This window comes from Amphiura filiformis, chromosome 3, assembly GCF_039555335.1.
Source record: "Amphiura filiformis chromosome 3, Afil_fr2py, whole genome shotgun sequence".
Taxonomy (NCBI): Eukaryota; Metazoa; Echinodermata; class Ophiuroidea; order Amphilepidida; family Amphiuridae; genus Amphiura; species Amphiura filiformis.
The window spans coordinates 73,459,904-73,478,667 of NC_092630.1; the positions used below are offsets into that span (position 1 = coordinate 73,459,904).

The 18,764-nt window shown below is 41.1% G+C and overlaps 1 protein-coding gene across 2 annotated transcripts; it reads right to left on the reverse strand.

Annotated features, from left to right (window-relative positions):
- Positions 1 to 389: 389 nt before the first annotated feature.
- LOC140149087 (uncharacterized) lies at positions 390 to 18,494 on the reverse strand. Of its 2 annotated transcripts, XM_072171250.1 has the most exons (9): positions 18,339 to 18,494; positions 12,141 to 12,200; positions 11,501 to 11,680; positions 4,130 to 4,324; positions 3,529 to 3,576; positions 2,633 to 2,821; positions 2,180 to 2,323; positions 1,546 to 1,730; positions 390 to 909 (listed from the first exon to the last, which is right to left on the reverse strand). In XM_072171250.1, exons 1-9 carry the CDS (start codon positions 18,352 to 18,354, stop codon positions 730 to 732), a joined length of 1,197 nt encoding a protein of 398 aa, XP_072027351.1. In that variant the 5' UTR covers positions 18,355 to 18,494; the 3' UTR covers positions 390 to 729. The 2 variants fall into 2 exon arrangements, with proteins under 2 accessions (XP_072027351.1, XP_072027352.1); XM_072171251.1 differs by lacking the exons at positions 2,180 to 2,323; positions 2,633 to 2,821.
- Between the last annotated feature and the right edge of the window lie 270 nt (positions 18,495 to 18,764).

Genomic DNA, 18,764 nt, shown 5'->3' on the forward strand with positions numbered 1-18,764 from the left:
GTATTCCAGCTCCCTTCTTGGTTGAGCACTTTACTGTGGATGATTTACCTTACTTGGATTTATTTAGTAGAACAGAATATACTGTTCAAAAAGGCTTTTTATGTTGGACACCTTGCTTGTATTTCCACACATTCCATCCAGTGGCGTAGCCAATGCGGAATAGAGTACCTCTCTTTAGTCTCAAATTGTTCTGCTCGCAAATATAATAATATAAACAGAGAATAGTTTATCATCAATGTACCTCGTGTTTTTTGTTACCTGGGTAACAGGTTAAAAGAGACCAAAGCCTATTGTTTGAACCATGTTGACTGTGATCTTTTTCATTATGTTTTTATTTCATGTAGAAAAAAACAAACATACACATAAATATAACCACAGAGAATCACATATACAGATGCAAAAATATATAAATATACACATTATAAGGTACTGCATACAATATGCCCAGAGCACAAGGTTCAAAGAGTACGTGCACAAATAATGAATAAAGAGATAAAAGAGTCAATATATACATGTGAAAACACTATTACATTGTACATCAAAGGTCAAAGCACCACTTTCTAAAATGATTACTTAATTTACCTTTTGTTTCACTCTTCGTTTCATCAAAAAAAAGTTTTTCAAAGCAGCAAAATTTTAGTTCACTTTCTGAAATCTACATCTACTCTAGATTCAAAGCCATATGTGGCCGTGTGCAAGAAGTTATAACACAAAATCAAAACGCTCCTGTTAGGTTTCTGCCACATCGTTGATGTTAAACGGTAGTCTGCAAAATGGACATGATGGTTGTCCCTCATTGAGTAACTGTTCACCACAGTTACGGCATACTCGGTGTATACACGGCAGAATAAAGAAGTTCCTCCTAGTCTCAAAACATATTCTGCATTCTTCTTCTATTGGGTAGGCTTCCTGTTAATAAATTATAATAGGCAAAAAGAAGAAATCGGCCAACTGTATAACATTCATCACTTATCCTGTCGTTTTCAAATTAGGTATCAGACAAGCTTAGATCGGGGCTTAGACGTGTTAGATGGAAATATTCCTTGCATAAAGATATAGACTAATCAAAATGGGGAGGTGTCACCCTTGGGGACATCATTACATGTGCGTAACGTGTCAACACAACGACAAAGAAACTTTAGCCCTCAAAATGTCCAGATGCTTTAAAATGGTCGCCAAATGGTTCAATTAGTTTTTGCAAGACAGGTAAATTGTTACGTATGAGGTTACACACAAGTGGTGCATTGATATTTGATAACTAAAAATTATGTTATTAATCATGATGAACGCATTCAGTTGCACTCGAAATTATACTGATTACAGCAACAACAATATTAACACACAGGCCCTGGCCAGTGGGCCCTGGCCCACGCATCATCCTCGCTGTTGTTAAAAGATCATCGAATAATGTTCGGATTCTCTGTCCAACGTGTATCCAAAATGTTCATGATGTTTGTGCGTGCTTTTTTTAAAGGTTTCTTTTAGATATTTTATTTGTTGTTGGAGTTGTTTTATTTCTAAACTGCTATTAAAAAGTCAACATACTTGCTGTGGATGTGCAACTTGGTAGTGACGTTGATTGTCATCTTCAGGTGCAGTCGGCATTAGGCGTTCTTCCTCATCACCTTGGGCTCTCTCATCTTCATGTGCATTCGGTATTAAGCGTTCTTCCTCATCATCACCTTGGGCTCTTTCAATCCATTGTAAGCTTATGGAAAATATATTGACTCCTGAAATAATGAACAATTCACTATTAACAATGCAGTAACCCCAATAGAATCCGGGCCTAGAATAGAAACGTTTTGCACGCGATCACCTAAAGTGGGTAATTATTATGTTAAAAAACAAAAATAAAAGGACAAAAAATAAAGAAGATGGCAAATATGTAGCTGAAGCGGGATTCAAACCGGAGACCTCTATAGAAAAGGCAAAAATAAGTACATGTACACACGTAAAACACATCTTATTGCCCAAGTATTATGTCACACCATGATCAGAAAAGCTTTTTTTTCTTCAAAAATCGACACCAGGCTCTACAGGCATGCAATGTCCAGTATGTTAGATTGGATATCAATTAAGCAGAACATGTATTTCCCATGGTAAAACCTGAGACAAGTCTCTGGTAAAACGAACGTAAGACTGACGTTTTCCATATCAAAAGCAATTTGTATATCCATACCTGTTTTAATGTACCACGCTAACATAAATCCCAGCAAACACACACTCACATAGACCAATATCAGTTGGGATACGAAATACAAGTAAAGAGTTTGGAGGCAGTGAACGCTATAAACAGCCACTGAATGTCCGTACCAATATGTACCTGTGAAAGTTCCATATATATCAAATAAATAACATGTTTCAAAATGAAAATGACATCACGTGTTTCTATAAAATATGTCCGAATATAAATTAAACTTAATGTTAAAAATTATGGTCTCACGTTTCAAGACATTATTTTTGTTAAGTACGAGAGGGCAATAATCCATGAAGTCCATGGTAAGGGACGACGAGGTCCAATATCCTAGACCTGAAAATACACACTATAAAACAAGTTGATCTTTGAGCTTCTTATTTCAAGGTACAATCTGAACCAGTATAGTGGTATGCCTACTTCCCTGATTGTACCAACCTGCTATTATCCACGAGTAAGTAAATAATGTCAGAATTCCACCGGAAAACAATACGTATTTGTTCCAGTGTCTGTTGGTCATCACGCATACAAATAAAACGCCTTCCAACAGTAGCAATGCAAGTCCTAAACAAGTTAAAAAGACTGGTATCATTGGTTCTCTTGGGCAATCGCTTTGAAACTTCAAACCTTAAATGGAGCAAAAACAGTAGGTATAAATACAAAAATAAAACGATTTCGAAAAATACGTTCGAACCTCGCTATTAACTAATTGAAAATAATTTCAGATTCCCGACTTCGGAACATTCTGAGAAAGGAAGCCAAAGGCTCGAACTCTCGCATACCGGTGTATACCGTATGGTTAGTGGCCCCTGGTTCATCCAAAGTGGCCCATGGTTCACTTCAAATCTTGGTAAACCTGGGCCACTTTTCATGCCAAAGTGGCCCCTGATTCAAGCTCTCTTATTTTCACCCTTGATGATTACGACCATGAGCATGGTTATAGCGTAGTACCTTATAGACCACTCGGCCATTCCACCCTCTATAAGTATATTCTTACGATACTAATAACTGAAAATGTGTGCTCATGTGCTGTAATTTTAATTATAGCTCTAACAACAAAGTTGCGATTGTGGCCCATTATGGTTTCAAAAAAAAATACGCTTTTGGGAACGGTTCCAAATATTTTGTACAATTATGCAACTATAGGCTTGAGAGTATGAAGGATTGTCCATAGTCTCAGTGAAAGGCCAAGTATTGTAGAATATTTGTACGGAACCGTTCTGACAAATTTGCTGCCCAAAAGTTCTGTAAAATTGGTCGACATGAAATATTATGGCATTAAGTATAAACCCACATTGAGATAGAAAACTTTTTATTTGATTCATAAATCTTACCAACTACAATATTTCCCAATGAAAATCCGGTAGCAGCACAAATGGTAACTGAAACAAAAATACAAAGAAAAGGGTATTTTGCAATTTTATTCTGCAAATGTTGATATTTCACTCGATTTGATATGACTTGATTTGAGTAAGTTATGTCAAAATACATAAATACGAGGTTAGATTTCAAACAATTTTATGACACAATTTATTTCGCTATCTATGCCCACCCGTTTGAAAGGTTCGTAATAGCCTTCTATAAAAGTTCAGGCCAAATAAAACAGGGGCTTCTTTTAAGAAGCCCCTGTTTTATTTGAAAGAAGAACTGGAAAAAAGGCAAAGCGGTTTGTTTTTTGTTTTGTTTGTTTTTAGGAAAAAGTGATATGCGCTACGCACTTACCCACCTTCAATTTTTTTAAGTTAATTGTATTGTATTTTTGAGCCATTTATTTTCTGAGGTCTGCTTAGACAAACCTCTTTTTTATTTGATGAACTTAATTTGAGTGCAAGTAATTATCTATTACCATGATTGTAACGATACTTTTTGTGCGCATTTATAAGGAAAATATAAATCACTGAATGTACAAATGATTCAACAAAAATTAACACTTACAGGTTACAAACTGGAGGCGGATGTTAATGAACTGATTGAATTCGTTGATGTACCAGATAACATCTCCTCCCAAGAAGTATCCGAGAACCCACCAAACACACACCAACAACAAAAATATATATTGCAGCAAAATCTGGGATTTGAAGTATTGACAAACATGGCGAGGTTGGCAATCCAAATCATACTTAGTGGTACCTGAAGTTATACAGATAAGTCTCGTTATTATAAATCAGACAGCATATACTGTGATGTACGGAGCCCCCGAAGTGACATGAAAGAAAATAAAAAAACTATCTCGGGGTCCGACTTAGTAACTCAGAGCCCCGACTTAGTAACTCGGGACCCCGACTTAGTAACTTGGGGCCCCGACTTACTAACTCAGGGCCATGACTTAGTAACTTGGGGCCACGACTTAGTATCTCAGGGCCCCGACTTAGTAACTCGGAGCCACGACTTAGTAACTCGGGCCCATGACTTCGTAACTTGGGGCCACTCAGGGCCCCGACTTACAAACTCGGGGCCCCGACTTAGTAACTCGGGCCACGACTTAGTAACTCAGGGCCTTGTCTTAGTAACTCGGGGTCCGAGATAGTAACTCAGGGCCCCGACTTAGTAGCTCGGGGCCCCGACTTGGTAACTCGGGGTCCGAGATGGTAACTCGGGGTCCGAGATAGTAACTCGGGCCCCCGACTTACTAACTCGGGGTCCGAGATAGTAACTCAGGGCCCCGACTTACTAACTCAGGGGTCCGAGATAGTAACTCAGGGCCCCGACTTACTAACTCGGGGTCCGAGATAGTAACTCAGGGCCCCGAGTTAGTAACTCGGGGTCGGGGAAAGAACCCGGGGCCGCGCCTTATAACCCCGGGGCCCGGGAAAGTACCCCGGGCCCCGACTTATTAACTCGGGGTCCGAGATAGTAACTCGGGGCTCCGACTTAGTAACTCGGGGTCCGAGATAGTAACTCAGGGCCCCGACTTACTAACTAGGGGTCCGAGATAGTAACTCAGGGCCCCGACTTACTAACTCGGGGTCGAGATAGTAACTCAGGGCCCCGACTTACTAACTCGGGGTCCGAGATAGTAACTCAGGGCCCCGAGTTAGTAACTCGGGGTCCAAGATAGTAACTCAGGGCCCCGACTTTGCAACTCGGGACCCCGACTTAGTAACTTGGGGCCCCGACTTACTAACTCGGGGCCATGACTTAGTAACTTGGGGCCACGACTTAGTATCTCGGGGCCCCGACTTAGTAACTCGGAGCCACGACTTAGTAACTCGGGGCCTTGTCTTAGTAACTCGGGGTCCGAGATAGTAACTCAGGGCCCCGACTTAGTAGCCCGGGGCCCCGACTTAGTAACTCAGAGCCACGACTTAGTAACTCGGGGCCTTGTCTTAGTAACTCGGGGTCCGAGATAGTAACTCGGGGCCCCGACTTAGTAGCTCGGGGCCCCGACTTAGTAACTCGGGACCCCGACTTAGTAACTCGGGGTCCGAGATAGTAACTCAGGCCCCCGACTTACTAACTCGGGGTCCGAGATAGTAACTCAGGGCCCCGACTTACTAACTCGGGGTCTGAGATAGTAACTCGGGCCCCGACTTACTAACTCGGGGTCCGAGATAGTAACTCAGGGCCCCGAGTTAGTAACTCAGGGTCCAAGATAGTAACTCAGGGCCCCGACTTAGTAACTCGGGGTCCGAGATAGTAACTCAGGGCCCCGATTTAGTAACTCAGGGCCCCGATTTAGTAACTCGGGGTCCGAGATAGTAACTCGGGGCTCCGACTTAGTAACTCGGGTCCGAGATAGTAACTCAGGGCCCCGACTTACTAACTCGGGGTCCGAGATAGTAACTCGGGGCCCCGAGTTAGTAACTCGGGGTCTCGGATAGTAACTCGGGGCCCCGACTTAGTAACTCGGGGTCCGAGATAGTAACTCGGGGCCCCGATTTAGTAACTCGGGGCCCCGATTTAGTAACTCGGGGTCCGAGATAGTAACTCAGGGCCCCGATTTAGTAACTCAGGGCCCCGATTTAGTAACTCGGGGTCCGAGATAGTAACTCGGGGCTCCGACTTAGTAACTCGGGGTCCGAGATAGTAACTCAGGGCCCCGACTTACTAACTAGGGGTCCGAGATAGTAACTCGGGGCCCCGACTTACTAACTCGGGGTCCGAGATAGTAACTCAGGGTCCGAGATGGTAACTCAGGGCCCCGACTTAGTAACTCGGGGTCCGAGATAGTAACTCAGGATCCGAGATAGTAAAAAAAAAAAAATTAAATTTTTTAAAATTTTTTTATTTAATTTTTATTTAACTCAGGGTCCGAGTTACTATCTCGGAGGTCTGAGATAGTAACTCGCGGCCCCGAGTTGCTATCTCGGGGTCCGAGTTACTATCTCGGACCCCGAGTTACTAAGTCGGGGTCCGAGTTACTAAGTCGGGGTCCCGGTCGGGGTCCGAGTTACTAAGTCGGGGCCCCTAGATAGCAATTCATTCCCCCGTGTTAGTATCCGACACAGACCAAAGACAGAAAAGCCTGCATTGCAGTAGTAGCATCGGGAGTAGCATGCGTAATTACAACACCCGGGAAGAGAGGCTTCAAATCAACTCAAGGTTGACATCCTATGAATGCTATTGACGCGACGTATACTCGCAAAGGCCTATGGGATTGATATCAACACTTCAATTGAATCATCACATGATCATGTTCATGGTTTCTACGTTATACCCATGTTTACGGAAATGTCTCTGATGAGTGAGTGAAATGTGTCCTTTCACTTATGAAAGTTTTCGACGTCAGGCCAATCGCTGTGATGGATCATATGCTTATAACTCGGACCCCGAGTTAGTAAGTCGGGGCCCCGAGTTCCCAGCAAACATTATAATATTGGCCCAGTAATGGCTTAAACTGGTCTACTTCTGGCAATACCGGACACGGCTGACGGTATAACGCCAGTACAAATCCGATACTGGTCAATGTTTGGCCGCCGTTTTCTTACCAGGATAAGCTGTGCCGTACTTGGTCCATTATTGGGCCAATTGAAGACTACCCGAATATGGCATCGAGCCGGCACATACATACTGGTCCAGTTGCGGCAGACACTTGTAGGCCGGGCTTGTAGGCCCCCGAGTGCCGGCCCTGTATTGGCCCAATGTTGCATTAATGTGGGCGTGGTTTTGAAACCCTGACATTTTCTACTATCAAAATACAATATTTGATCAGTATCATCTTCATTTTGAAGGGCCACATGTTATTATTATTATAAAGAAGAGGCAGTGAGTTTGCGCTTGTTCCGAATATTTCATTTACTGCCTTGTAAAAAATCTACGTGAGCAAGGCATAATTTTTATCTGGTGACACCATAGAATATATATTTCATTTATCAATGGCTCAGTTTTGTGAACTTGGTTTGTTATCGACCTTTAATACTTTGCACATCAGTTAACACAAATTCAATTGTGCTGAGTGCAAGTAACCTGTAGGTCTCCTTTATAAAGAAGGAGATCTGGTTCAACAGGTGAAACTGACCAGTAATGCCTGAACCAACCGGATAATCGAGGAATGAATAGAAGAATATTCCACAGCTAGACGTGGACCAAAAAAGAAATAAAATAAAAAGGACCAAAATTGGACCATTACCGTTTGCTTACGGTTGCATAGTGGGAATATATTGGCAATATTATATTGGCCCAGTACAGTATTGAATAAATTGGACCTCTACTGGGCCAATTTCAACCCATTTTGGCCCAGTGCTGGCAATATCTATTGGGCCAGTCGAATGCCCGTGTGCACGACCGTGTCGGACCAATACAGGCAGCCATTCTTGGTCCTTTATAGCAGCTTTTATAGAGCCAGTATCGGGCCGATTGTATAATGTTTGCTGGGTTACTATCTCGGACCCCGAGTTAGTAAGTCGGGGCCCCGAGTTACTATCTCGGACCCCGAGTTAGTAAGTCGGGGCCCCGAGTTACTATCTCGGACCCCGAGTTAGTAAGTCGGGGCCCCGAGTTACTATCTCCGAGTACTATCTCGGACCCCGAGTTACTAAGTCGGGGCCCCGAGTTACTATCTCGGACCCCGAGTTACTAAGTCGGGGCCCCGAGTTACTATCTCGGACCACGAGTTAGTAAGTCGGGGCCCCGAGTTACTATATCGGACCCCGAGTTACTAAGTCGGGGCCCCGAGTTACTATATCGGACCCCGAGTTACTAAGTCGGGGCCCCGAGTTACTATCTCGGACCCCGAGTTAGTAAGTCGGGGCCCCGAGTTACTATCTCGGACCCCGAGTTACTATCTCGGACCCCGAGTTACTAAGTCGGGGCCCAGAGTTACTAAGCCCCGAGTTACTAAGTCGGGGCCCAGAGTTACTAAGCCCCGGGTAAGTCGGGGCCCAGAGTTACTATCTCGGACCCCGAGTTACTAAGTCGGGGCCCCGAGTTACTAAGACAAGGCCCCGAGTTACTAAGTCGTGGTCCCGAGTTACTAAGTCATGGCCCCGAGTTACTAAGTCGGGGCCCCGAGTTACTAAGTCGGGGCTCTGAGTTACTAAGTCGGACCCCGAGATAGTTTTTTTATTTTCTTTCATGTCACTTCGGGGGCTCCGTAGTAATGTGCCCTGAATAATTTAATTTGATCATAATTATATCTTTATTTACAATTTAATTAAAGCTATTTCATGAGAGATGGGAAACCTCCTTGCAAGAGTTGGTGTGTATGCAATGCTGTCTTTAGTAGAAAGCAAAAAAGCATGAAGCATCATCAAAGCACTTTCCGAACACGCGTAGCTGAAGAGAAGATGATGCGTCCTATGTATTTATTAATCGTATACCACGGAGAAAATGAACATGGAAGTAATCGCCGTCGAAGTTTAAAGTGTTCACATTTTGCACTTTGATCGAAGCTCACAGGAGAAAACTAAAACGCTCGCTCCCCCTCACATTACGTGAACATCGGATAAATCCACAGTCCCTTGCGAAGTTTGACCGAAATCTAATATTTAAAAGAACGTTGGAAAAAAACACGCATAAAATTATGGTAAGTTAGTGTTTTACTATCTACTGAAGATAGCTTAAATTAAATTGATGACGTAATTGTGGTCGCCAGTAGTGTTATCTACTGAGTACTGAAGATCAAATTAAAATATTGAAGCAGTTAGGCCTGCAGAGTATGTGTTGTGACATCTGAGACAAAAATACCTAACGCTCAAAAATGACATCACATGCCTGCTTCAGTAGATAGGAAAAAATCACATGAATTTAACACATTAAACAAAAACAAAATGTCGCAACACTTGAAATTTTAATTTGATCTTCAATCAGTGACGTAGCCAGGGGGCAGCTGCCCACTTAGCTCTTGGCCAGAGCCCTCGGTGTACCCTTTAAGAAGATCCAGTGATCCACGAGTAAAATAAGCAAGTGAAGAAAATGTATAGTAAAACATGATATCACTACCAGTACTAAGCATGCTAAGGCAAAACTACATTTAGTCACCAACACATCTGTGCTCAGAAGTAACAGACCACTGCACTATCCCTGGCCCTTGCCGAAGGCAAGGCACGCAAAACGAAGCGAGCCAGTAACTCACCAACATCACAACAGGGCCACACTGCAGGAAAGACCACTGATGACCCCACCCCACTAACCGCGAAAGTCCACTAACCGACGCGCCAGCGGAGGTCTTTACTAGTGTGTGGTCAGAGGGATATGGCATGGTTTTCAGTTTTTCTTCTATTGGGTGGAAAATAGGTCGGCTTTGGAGCAAAGCTACTGCCCACTGTGAAAAGTCTTGTCCCCCCCCCCGACCCGTGGACTGCTGGTCGCCTTGATATTTAAGATTTTAAGCCTTTTTTGTATTTTTAGTCCATTTTTAAATTAAAGCTATTTCATGAGAGATGGGAAACCTCCTTGCAAGAGTTGGTGTGTATGCAATGCTGTCTTTAGTAGAAAGCAAAAAAGCATGAAGCATCATCAAAGCACTTTCCGAACACGCGTAGCTGAAGAGAAGATGATGCGTCCTATGTATTTATTAATCGTATACCACGGAGAAAATGAACATGGAAGTAATCGCCGTCGAAGTTTAAAGTGTTCACATTTTGCACTTTGATCGAAGCTCACAGGAGAAAACTAAAACGCTCGCTCCCCCCCCACATTACGTGAACATCGGATAAATCCACAGTCCCTTGCGAAGTTTGACCGAAATCTAATATTTAAAAGAACGTTGGAAAAAAACACGCATAAAATTATGGTAAGTTAGTGTTTTACTATCTACTGAAGATAGCTTAAATTAAATTGATGACGTAATTGTGGTCGCCAGTAGTGTTATCTACTGAGTACTGAAGATCAAATTAAAATATTGAAGCAGTTAGGCCTGCAGAGTATGTGTTGTGACATCTGAGACAAAAATACCTAACGCTCAAAAATGACATCACATGCCTGCTTCAGTAGATAGGAAAAAATCACATGAATTTAACACATTAAACAAAAACAAAATGTCGCAACACTTGAAATTTTAATTTGATCTTCAATCAGTGACGTAGCCAGGGGGCAGCTGCCCACTTAGCTCTTAGCCAGAGCCCTCGGTGTACCATTTAAGAAGATCCAGTGATCCACGAGTAAAATAAGCAAGTGAAGAAAATGTATAGTAAAACATGATATCACTACCAGTACTAAGCATGCTAAGGCAAAACTACATTTAGTCACCAACACATCTGTGCTCAGAAGTAACAGACCACTGCACTATCTCTGGCCCTTGCCGAAGGCAAGGCACGCAAGCGAAGCGAGCCAGTGGCTCACCAACATCACAACAGGGCCACACTGCAGGAAAGACCACTGATGACCCCACCCCACTAACCGCGAAAGTCCACTAACCGACGCGCCAGCGGAGGTCTTTACTAGTGTGTGGTCAGAGGGGATATGGCATGGTTTTTCAGTTTTTCTTCTATTGGGTGGAAAATAGGTCGGCTTTGGAGCAAAGCTACTGCCCACTGTGAAAAGTCTTGTCCCCCCCCCCACCGACCCGTGGACTGCTGGTCGCCTTGATATTTAAGATTTTAAGCCTTTTTTGTATTTTTAGTCCATTTTTGGCCAATTTCGTCAAAGTTTTCCCCTTTTAAAAGTGCCCCCCCCCCTCATTTGACCATACTCTGAAAAAGTGCTGGCTAAATACGCCACTGTCTTCAGTATATAGATACGTATTAAATAACAAGTAACAGGATTCAACAGTTACACCGTTTGATTGAAAAGGTTATTATCAAGATTTCGTCAGGAGTGGCTCTTATCTCTTGAGGACTGAAGTAGAAACAAGAAGAATGGAAAGCATATAGTATAGTCCACGGGACAATTCGATTCATTAATCATTAGAAACAAAAGGAAACTTACCGTAAATAAGCCATGCTAAAATTAGTAGCACCAAAACTGTATCTAACACGATGTTCGATTTGTTGATCACGTTTTTGATAACTTGCATCGCAATTACGCAAATCAGAAATATTATGAGCACTCCTTGTATGATAAGATATACTCCGATGGGCTTACTGGTGCTTTTTAAGGTTCCAGATCCTGTAAAATCACGCAACATTTAAGCACGTCATTAAGTGACCCTTTTCAATGGAACTAGACGGAGCAGTTCTGTCCTTTAATAACACAAAATTGCGATTTCATCCCAGTTTTATAGCATTTTTGTTTAACGCTTATATAAAACTTGACCATTATAGCCTTTTCTGACTTGATAGAACGTTTTTGCATTATAAACATTATAGGCTCATGCCCAAGCACAGCATTATGGTATGCCCTTTCGATAGCTCTGCTTTCTAATAAACTACACAATAACGTTTTAGACTTGACTCTATAATATTTTGCTATCTACTCGTAATCACAACTGAAATATCAGTTTCAAATATCAAGTTATATCGCTCTTTATTTACCCACCCACCCACCCTACCCTACCCCGACAACGAATTAAGATATGCATTCTTTAAATTAACCCCTTCCAAAATCCTGCATTATTTCCTCTGCTCACCTGTTAAGATGTTGGCCAATGAAAATCCCAACATCAGGAAAATAATGCATCCTCCAACGCCTGTTGAAAGAGAATTTCATATTATGATGAACTTTGCTCATGGTCTGAGCAAGGTGGCTGCCAAGCCGCAGCGATTACAAAAAAGTTTGTTTCCTGTACACGCACTTTGTTTCGCGAGGAGCAATTTGACCGCGTTTCGGGTTTTTATTTATTGGAGAAATGCATAAAAAAAAGATATTTTGAAGCAAACAAACATGACAAATTAAAAAAAAAAAAACCTTCTACATGGGTATATACAAGTAATATGAAATCACTAAAATATCTTATGAAAATCAATCTAACATATATTATATATATTTGAAATTTACTTTTCAACAAAAAGACATTGGGTTGGCAATTGATATCCCTTCTAAAAACATTTTCTTTTCTTTTTATTTACAAAATGGATGCCAATTGTCAACCCAATATGTTTTTATCGAAAAGTAAATTTCAAATATGTGATTTTATAGGATATTTCAGTGATTTCATATTTACTTGTAAAGCAAGTGTATGAGAAAAACATTTGTTTGGTTTAAAAATTAAGGCATATGTTACTAGTATATATCCCAACTCTAAAAATAAATAAACAACAACAACCACCGTGATTTCGCCCCGGGTTTCGCAGTTAGGTTTTCAGTCCGTAATATATTAAAGGAAACAAACTTGATTTTTAGTCTTCAAAACTAATACTATTAGTAATAGTTTGTTATTGTCATCTATTACAGAACTAAATGAATCTTTAATGGCTGTACTAGCATATCTCATAATATCAATGAAGTGATGGACAAATGCATGTTTTAATGGAGTAAATGTATTTTTATCATTGACATTGTAGTTATAGTTGTAGTTATAGTTGTAATTACATTTTTATAATCATTTATAATTGTAGTTGGATTATAGTTGCATTTATAGTTGCAGTTAGAATTGTAGCTGGATTGAGAGTTATAATTAGAGAGTTATAGTTGAGTCTAGAGTTATAGTTACTTTATAGTAGTTGTAGGTTTAGAGTTAGGGTTGAATATTTCACTTATGCGTCATATGATCACAGAAGTAAGAAATCTTTCATGATGATCAGGTATTAAACCTAGTAAATTCAAAACCTAGGTCATCTTCTTAGACTATACTCCAACATCAGATACTCTCTTTTTCTGGAAGACCTGAGTAAATTACTTGAGGGCACAACAAAGGGGAATTAGTTTTATGGCCATATTAAATATTTTCACTGTGGGAGACTATTAGCATGATTTTAATAGTAGTTGTGAAAACAGACCCTGGAAATAAATTCCAGGATCTGTGCTGTGACTTGGTATAGATCTGATGCCTATACTGCTAAAATAGTCATGATAGTGGGGTGGGTGTAATGCGGTACTTAAAAACAATTGTGCCATTTAGTACCATTTAGCATAACATAATTAGTGCAAATTGCACTCTATTAGTTTAATTAGTGTTCAGTGGTGTAGTTCAGGGGTTGTGGTGCCCAGGGGTCAATGATACATAATGGTGCCCCTTTTTTTGCATCAGGCCCCCCTTACAAGTGTTTGTGAACGGTCCCTAAATCGGTAGCTGTAAAAGACAGAAAACAGAAATGACAGAAATGACAGAAAAGACAGAAAAGTTTGGAGTTATGAATTAGAGAGTAGTTATTGATAGTAATGAATGCAAATGAGTCGAAATGAATCAGTTTGACCATACACTCTATGTGGTCCTTAAATGTAACACTGTCACAAAAGTCTGGACTGTGCCTCAAAGCATGTTTGAAATGGTCTATGCTCTAGCCAGACAGCCTTGACCAGTTGCAGGACCTGCTGCTACACAGCAGGTTCGTTTTGCATACCTGCATATTTTTAGAGTTTCTTAGTGGCGCAGTGAGTATATTAAAGCTACTTTATTTGATGTGCATGTGATGTTGGCGAGAACTTTGTGGTGGTGGAGTACATGGAGAGGGGTGGATGCCCGGGGGGGGGGCACTCAACACAAATGACCATACGGGTATGCTCCCCCGGAAAGACCCCCTTTTTGGGTTTCGCAGCTCCGAAAGACCCCCTATATTTGACCAAAATAAAGCTCCGAAAGACCCTTGATTTTGATAATTTCAGCTCTAAAAGACCCAAAAATTGCTCATTCCTCATATTTCTTGTTTTTTCAGGCGATTTTCTACCAAACAGCCAAGAAAGACCCTTGATTTTGACTTTTCGCAGCTCCAAAAGACCCCATTTTACTTGTTCACAGCCCGGTTCGCAGCTCCGAAAGACCCCTTTTACCGGTACGCCGTCAGCTCCCAAAGACCCACCACCTCAAAATTCCGGGGAGCATACCCACCAAAATTTTTTGATGTGCCCCCCCCCGGGGGTGGATGCTGATCCCCACAAATCATCACAATTAGATTTTATTAGCTTTTACTATTTATATGGCACAACAAATTGTGATAAAGCAGGAGACACAATTGAAGACTCTATATCCATTCCAAAAATAAGCAAAGTTCACAAGTTAACCCACAATTAGATGAAAACAATTTAATAAAAAAGTCTAGGCCGGCTGAAAAGCTGCCCTTTTCCCCTGACGCCCCCCCCCCCCATTGGCCATGCCACTGTTTATCTGAGTGCATGAAATGATGAAAGTAATCCGTGCACGGACATGGCAGGTAAGGAGGCATTCATGAAGTTGAAAATAAGGGTGGCACTGTTAAGGTGCCTGTAGCTCAAAAATGTGTTTAATTACAGAAACTAAATTTTTTCACATTCACCAAGTTTAATGGCAATCCAACAATCTATACTCGGATAACCTTTACCATTATCGGCACCTGATGGTAGTCGCATCCACCAAGTTTGATGGCAATCTATACTGGGATGACCTTGACATGACCTTGACAATTTTCGGCACCCGATGGTAGTCGCATCCACCAAGTTTGATGGCAAGGATGGCAATCCAGCAAACTATCAATTAATGGAACATGCACCTTTAAACATTAACTCCCAACATTTTAACTCCCACAGCTTCCTGACAACTCTCTAATTCATAACTCCAAACTTTTCTGTCTTTTCTGTCATTTCTGTCATTTCTGTTTTCTGTCTTTTACAGCTACCGGTCCCTAAATAGTTTATTTGCGAGCATAGCAAGCATGATATTTTGCACACATTTCTGTACTGCCCGCGGTACTGCCCCCTCTTTTAAAGTGCCAAATCCCCACAGCTCATAATTAGTGCACAGTCCAAAATGAGGGGTGTCTGGGTGATGCCCAGGGGTGCCACTTGTCATTGACCAGGGGGTATCATGCGTGGCCAAAGATTCCAGTAAAAAGGGTCTTTTTTTTTTCATGATCAGGCACTGTACTTACGTATCGTGAATAGGGTATAACTTGCACAATACATCGCAGTGTTTTGGGTCCTTTGAGACAAATGTGGTATGGAATAAAGGTTTTTAGGGTTTTAGAGTCAAAATATGACTGCTTTACTTGCTTCTAATGGGGGCAAAAATAATGTCAATACTTATTTAGGGTATAAAATTGCACTTGTCATACTTGTTTAGGGGTGCATTTTCAGACCTCGTAAATACTTGTTTAGGGTGCTATTTGAGACTTTGTGGCCACGCATGATACCCTCTTGTCAATGACCAGTGGCCCCCGGGGGGTGATGGAGCCCAAAGTAAAACCACTGACAGGCCTGTACATAGAACCCTATTTATTTTCACCTTCAAAAGACAGCGTATAAGCTCTTCTACAAGAGTGGGAGAATTAAGAAGGGGCCAAGAGGTGAAAAATTTTCAAATCTTCCTGCTGTCCCTCTACTTAAATATTGTTGATATTCACTGAGATTTTTGGGGTCAAAATTAGAATGTTTAAAAAGTGTGGTCTAACCAGGCCAAAAGAAAATACTTTTGGTCAATTTTGTCCCAGTATTTTGAGCCGAGGCAATATCGACCAGCCCCCGGGGGGAGGGGGGGCACATCAAAAAATTTGGCGGGTATGCTCCCCCGAAATTTTGAGATGGTGGGTCTTTGGGAGCTGACTGCGTACCGATAAAAGGGGGTCTTTTGGAGCTGCGAACAAGTAAAACGGGGACTTTTGGAGCTGCGAACAGTCCAAATCAAGGGTCTATCTTGGCTTTCTGGTTGAAAATCGCCTGAAAAAAACCTTTCAAAGCTAAAATTATCAAAATCAAGGGTCTTTCGGAGTTCTATTTTGGTCAAATATAGGGGGTCTTTCGGAGCTGTGAAATCCAAAAAGGGGGATCTCTCCGGGGGAGCATACCCGTATGGTCATTTGTGTTGAGTGCCCCCCCCGACCAGCCTCTCCCACTCCCCATTACTGCTGATGCTGGTATGCCTCTGCTCTTCTGGGTCTTTGAATTGATGAAGGATCATGCTATAAAAATTAATTACGTCATGAAGTGACATGAGCTATCTATAAATTGCATAATGGGTTGCTGTTTTGGCCATGATTTGACCACCCAGAGGCTTTCATTTCCTGCTTAACATCATCAACACATTGACCCCTCACTGTGTGTCTCAACTCCAAGCATGAAGTTATAGAACTCCCAGGACCCCAGTTTAGTATCTTTGTTTACCTTGACAAAAAGGACTCATGTAACATTTCACAGTGAACCCAGGAAGGGCTTCATCATATTGAAAAAAATGCAGAATTATGAACAATGCCAAAGGGATTGAGGCTAATTGTTATAATTGGTTGGTTAGACCTGTATACATGGTATACAGGTATCAAAGGACACCATTTCATCAGTTGTGGTCCTGTAGTAAGGATCTTCACATTTACATCAAGATACTAGTAATAGTATATATGGCGATGATACAAGTGGATGCATTATGGGCAAGAGTTCCAACAATGCATTATGGGAAAGCATTCCAATACAATCTACAGCATTGCATTATGGGAAGACATTCCGCTACAAAGTATGGGTATAGCATATAGTTTCAACAATGCATTTTGGGAAACTATATCATAGTTTCAACAATGCATTATGGGAAAGCATTCCAGTACAGGGTACGGGAATGCAATATGGAAGGCATTTGACTACAGGTATAGCATAGTATCAACAATGCATTATGGGAAGCTATGGAATAATTTCATCAATACTTTGTATGGGAATATAAGGTACAGCTGATGCATTCTGGGAAGAATACATAGTGTACATGTATTTAACATGACAATAACATGGTTTTAAAATGCATTATGGGCAAGAGTTCCTACAATGCATTATGGGCAAGAGTTCCAACAATGCATTATGGGAAAGCATTCAAATACAATCAACAGCAATGCATTATGGGAAGACATTCCGCTACAGAGTATAGGTATAGCATATAGTTTCAACAATGCATTATGGGAAGCTATGGCATAATTTCAACAATGGTACAGAGAATGTCTTTAGTATATATAACTCGATCTAGCCAACTATAAACTCAACTATAATTACAACTATAACTATAAACTCAACTATAATTACAACTACAACTATAAACTCAACTATAATTACAACTATAACTACAACTACAACTATAACTACAACTATAAACTACAACTACAACTATAAACTATAAAATGTTAACACTCGTTTTAATGACGATAATGGTTATAACCAATCTGGGGGCCACGATGGAATGGATATAGGTGTAGGGCTGACACTTTCACAGTAAGGGGCATTCGGTGAGAGCAAAATGTAAAAAAATATGGGGTCATTGGGTGAGAGCATAATTTTTGGCATTCAGTAAAGCAAAATGTAAGAACAAATATGGGGTCATTGGGTGAGAATACGCCCTTTTTTTTTTTTTAATGGAACCTTTGGGTGAGAGCCGAAACGACGCCACAGAAACCTCGAACATTTAACTTCTAGTTCTAAATGGCTTCAAATTTCTTTGTTTTTTCAAAATATGTAACAAAAATCATAAATGATAGTTGCTGTTCAAATTGAATCTCTTTGGGTGAAGGGTCTTTGGGACCTTTGTGACAGAGCATGTGTTAGTAAACAAATATGGGGTCTTTGGGTGACAGCGACGCTGAAAAAGGGGGTCTTAACAGCCCTACATACGCGTCACGTCAACCTCCAAAGTAGGCCGTGTCCCACGGTAACCAATTCAACCTCTCTCAAGGAAGTGCTAAATAAACTGACAAAGCAAAGGATTAAAGGAATAACAAGAACGTTAGCTTACCTTTTTTATAGTTCATTTCTGTCAGTTCGGATTGTGGAATTAAGACCTTATTCCGACCAGTGATTTTGAATCGTCATAAAGATTAATTTGGTACAAGCGTAAGATTTGTACCATTTATTAATCGTTCGTAAAATTGTATGTTTTACTTATTCATAATTACACATGACCTTTGATCAAAGCAATGAACGAGAACTTCTAATTCTACCATGACCTTTAGGTAGCATGTTTAATATGAAGCTTTCATGCATATCATGTACGATTTTCATATGCAAACATTGTCATGTAAACATGAATAAGGGTAGGGACCGTTTATTATATACTTCTGTTTCAGTTTCATTTATTTCTGCTGAGCAGGCTAGCAGTATCATTATCAAAACATGCATCTGTGTTTGGTGTTTTTGATATGCCTATGCAACCTGCCTTTTT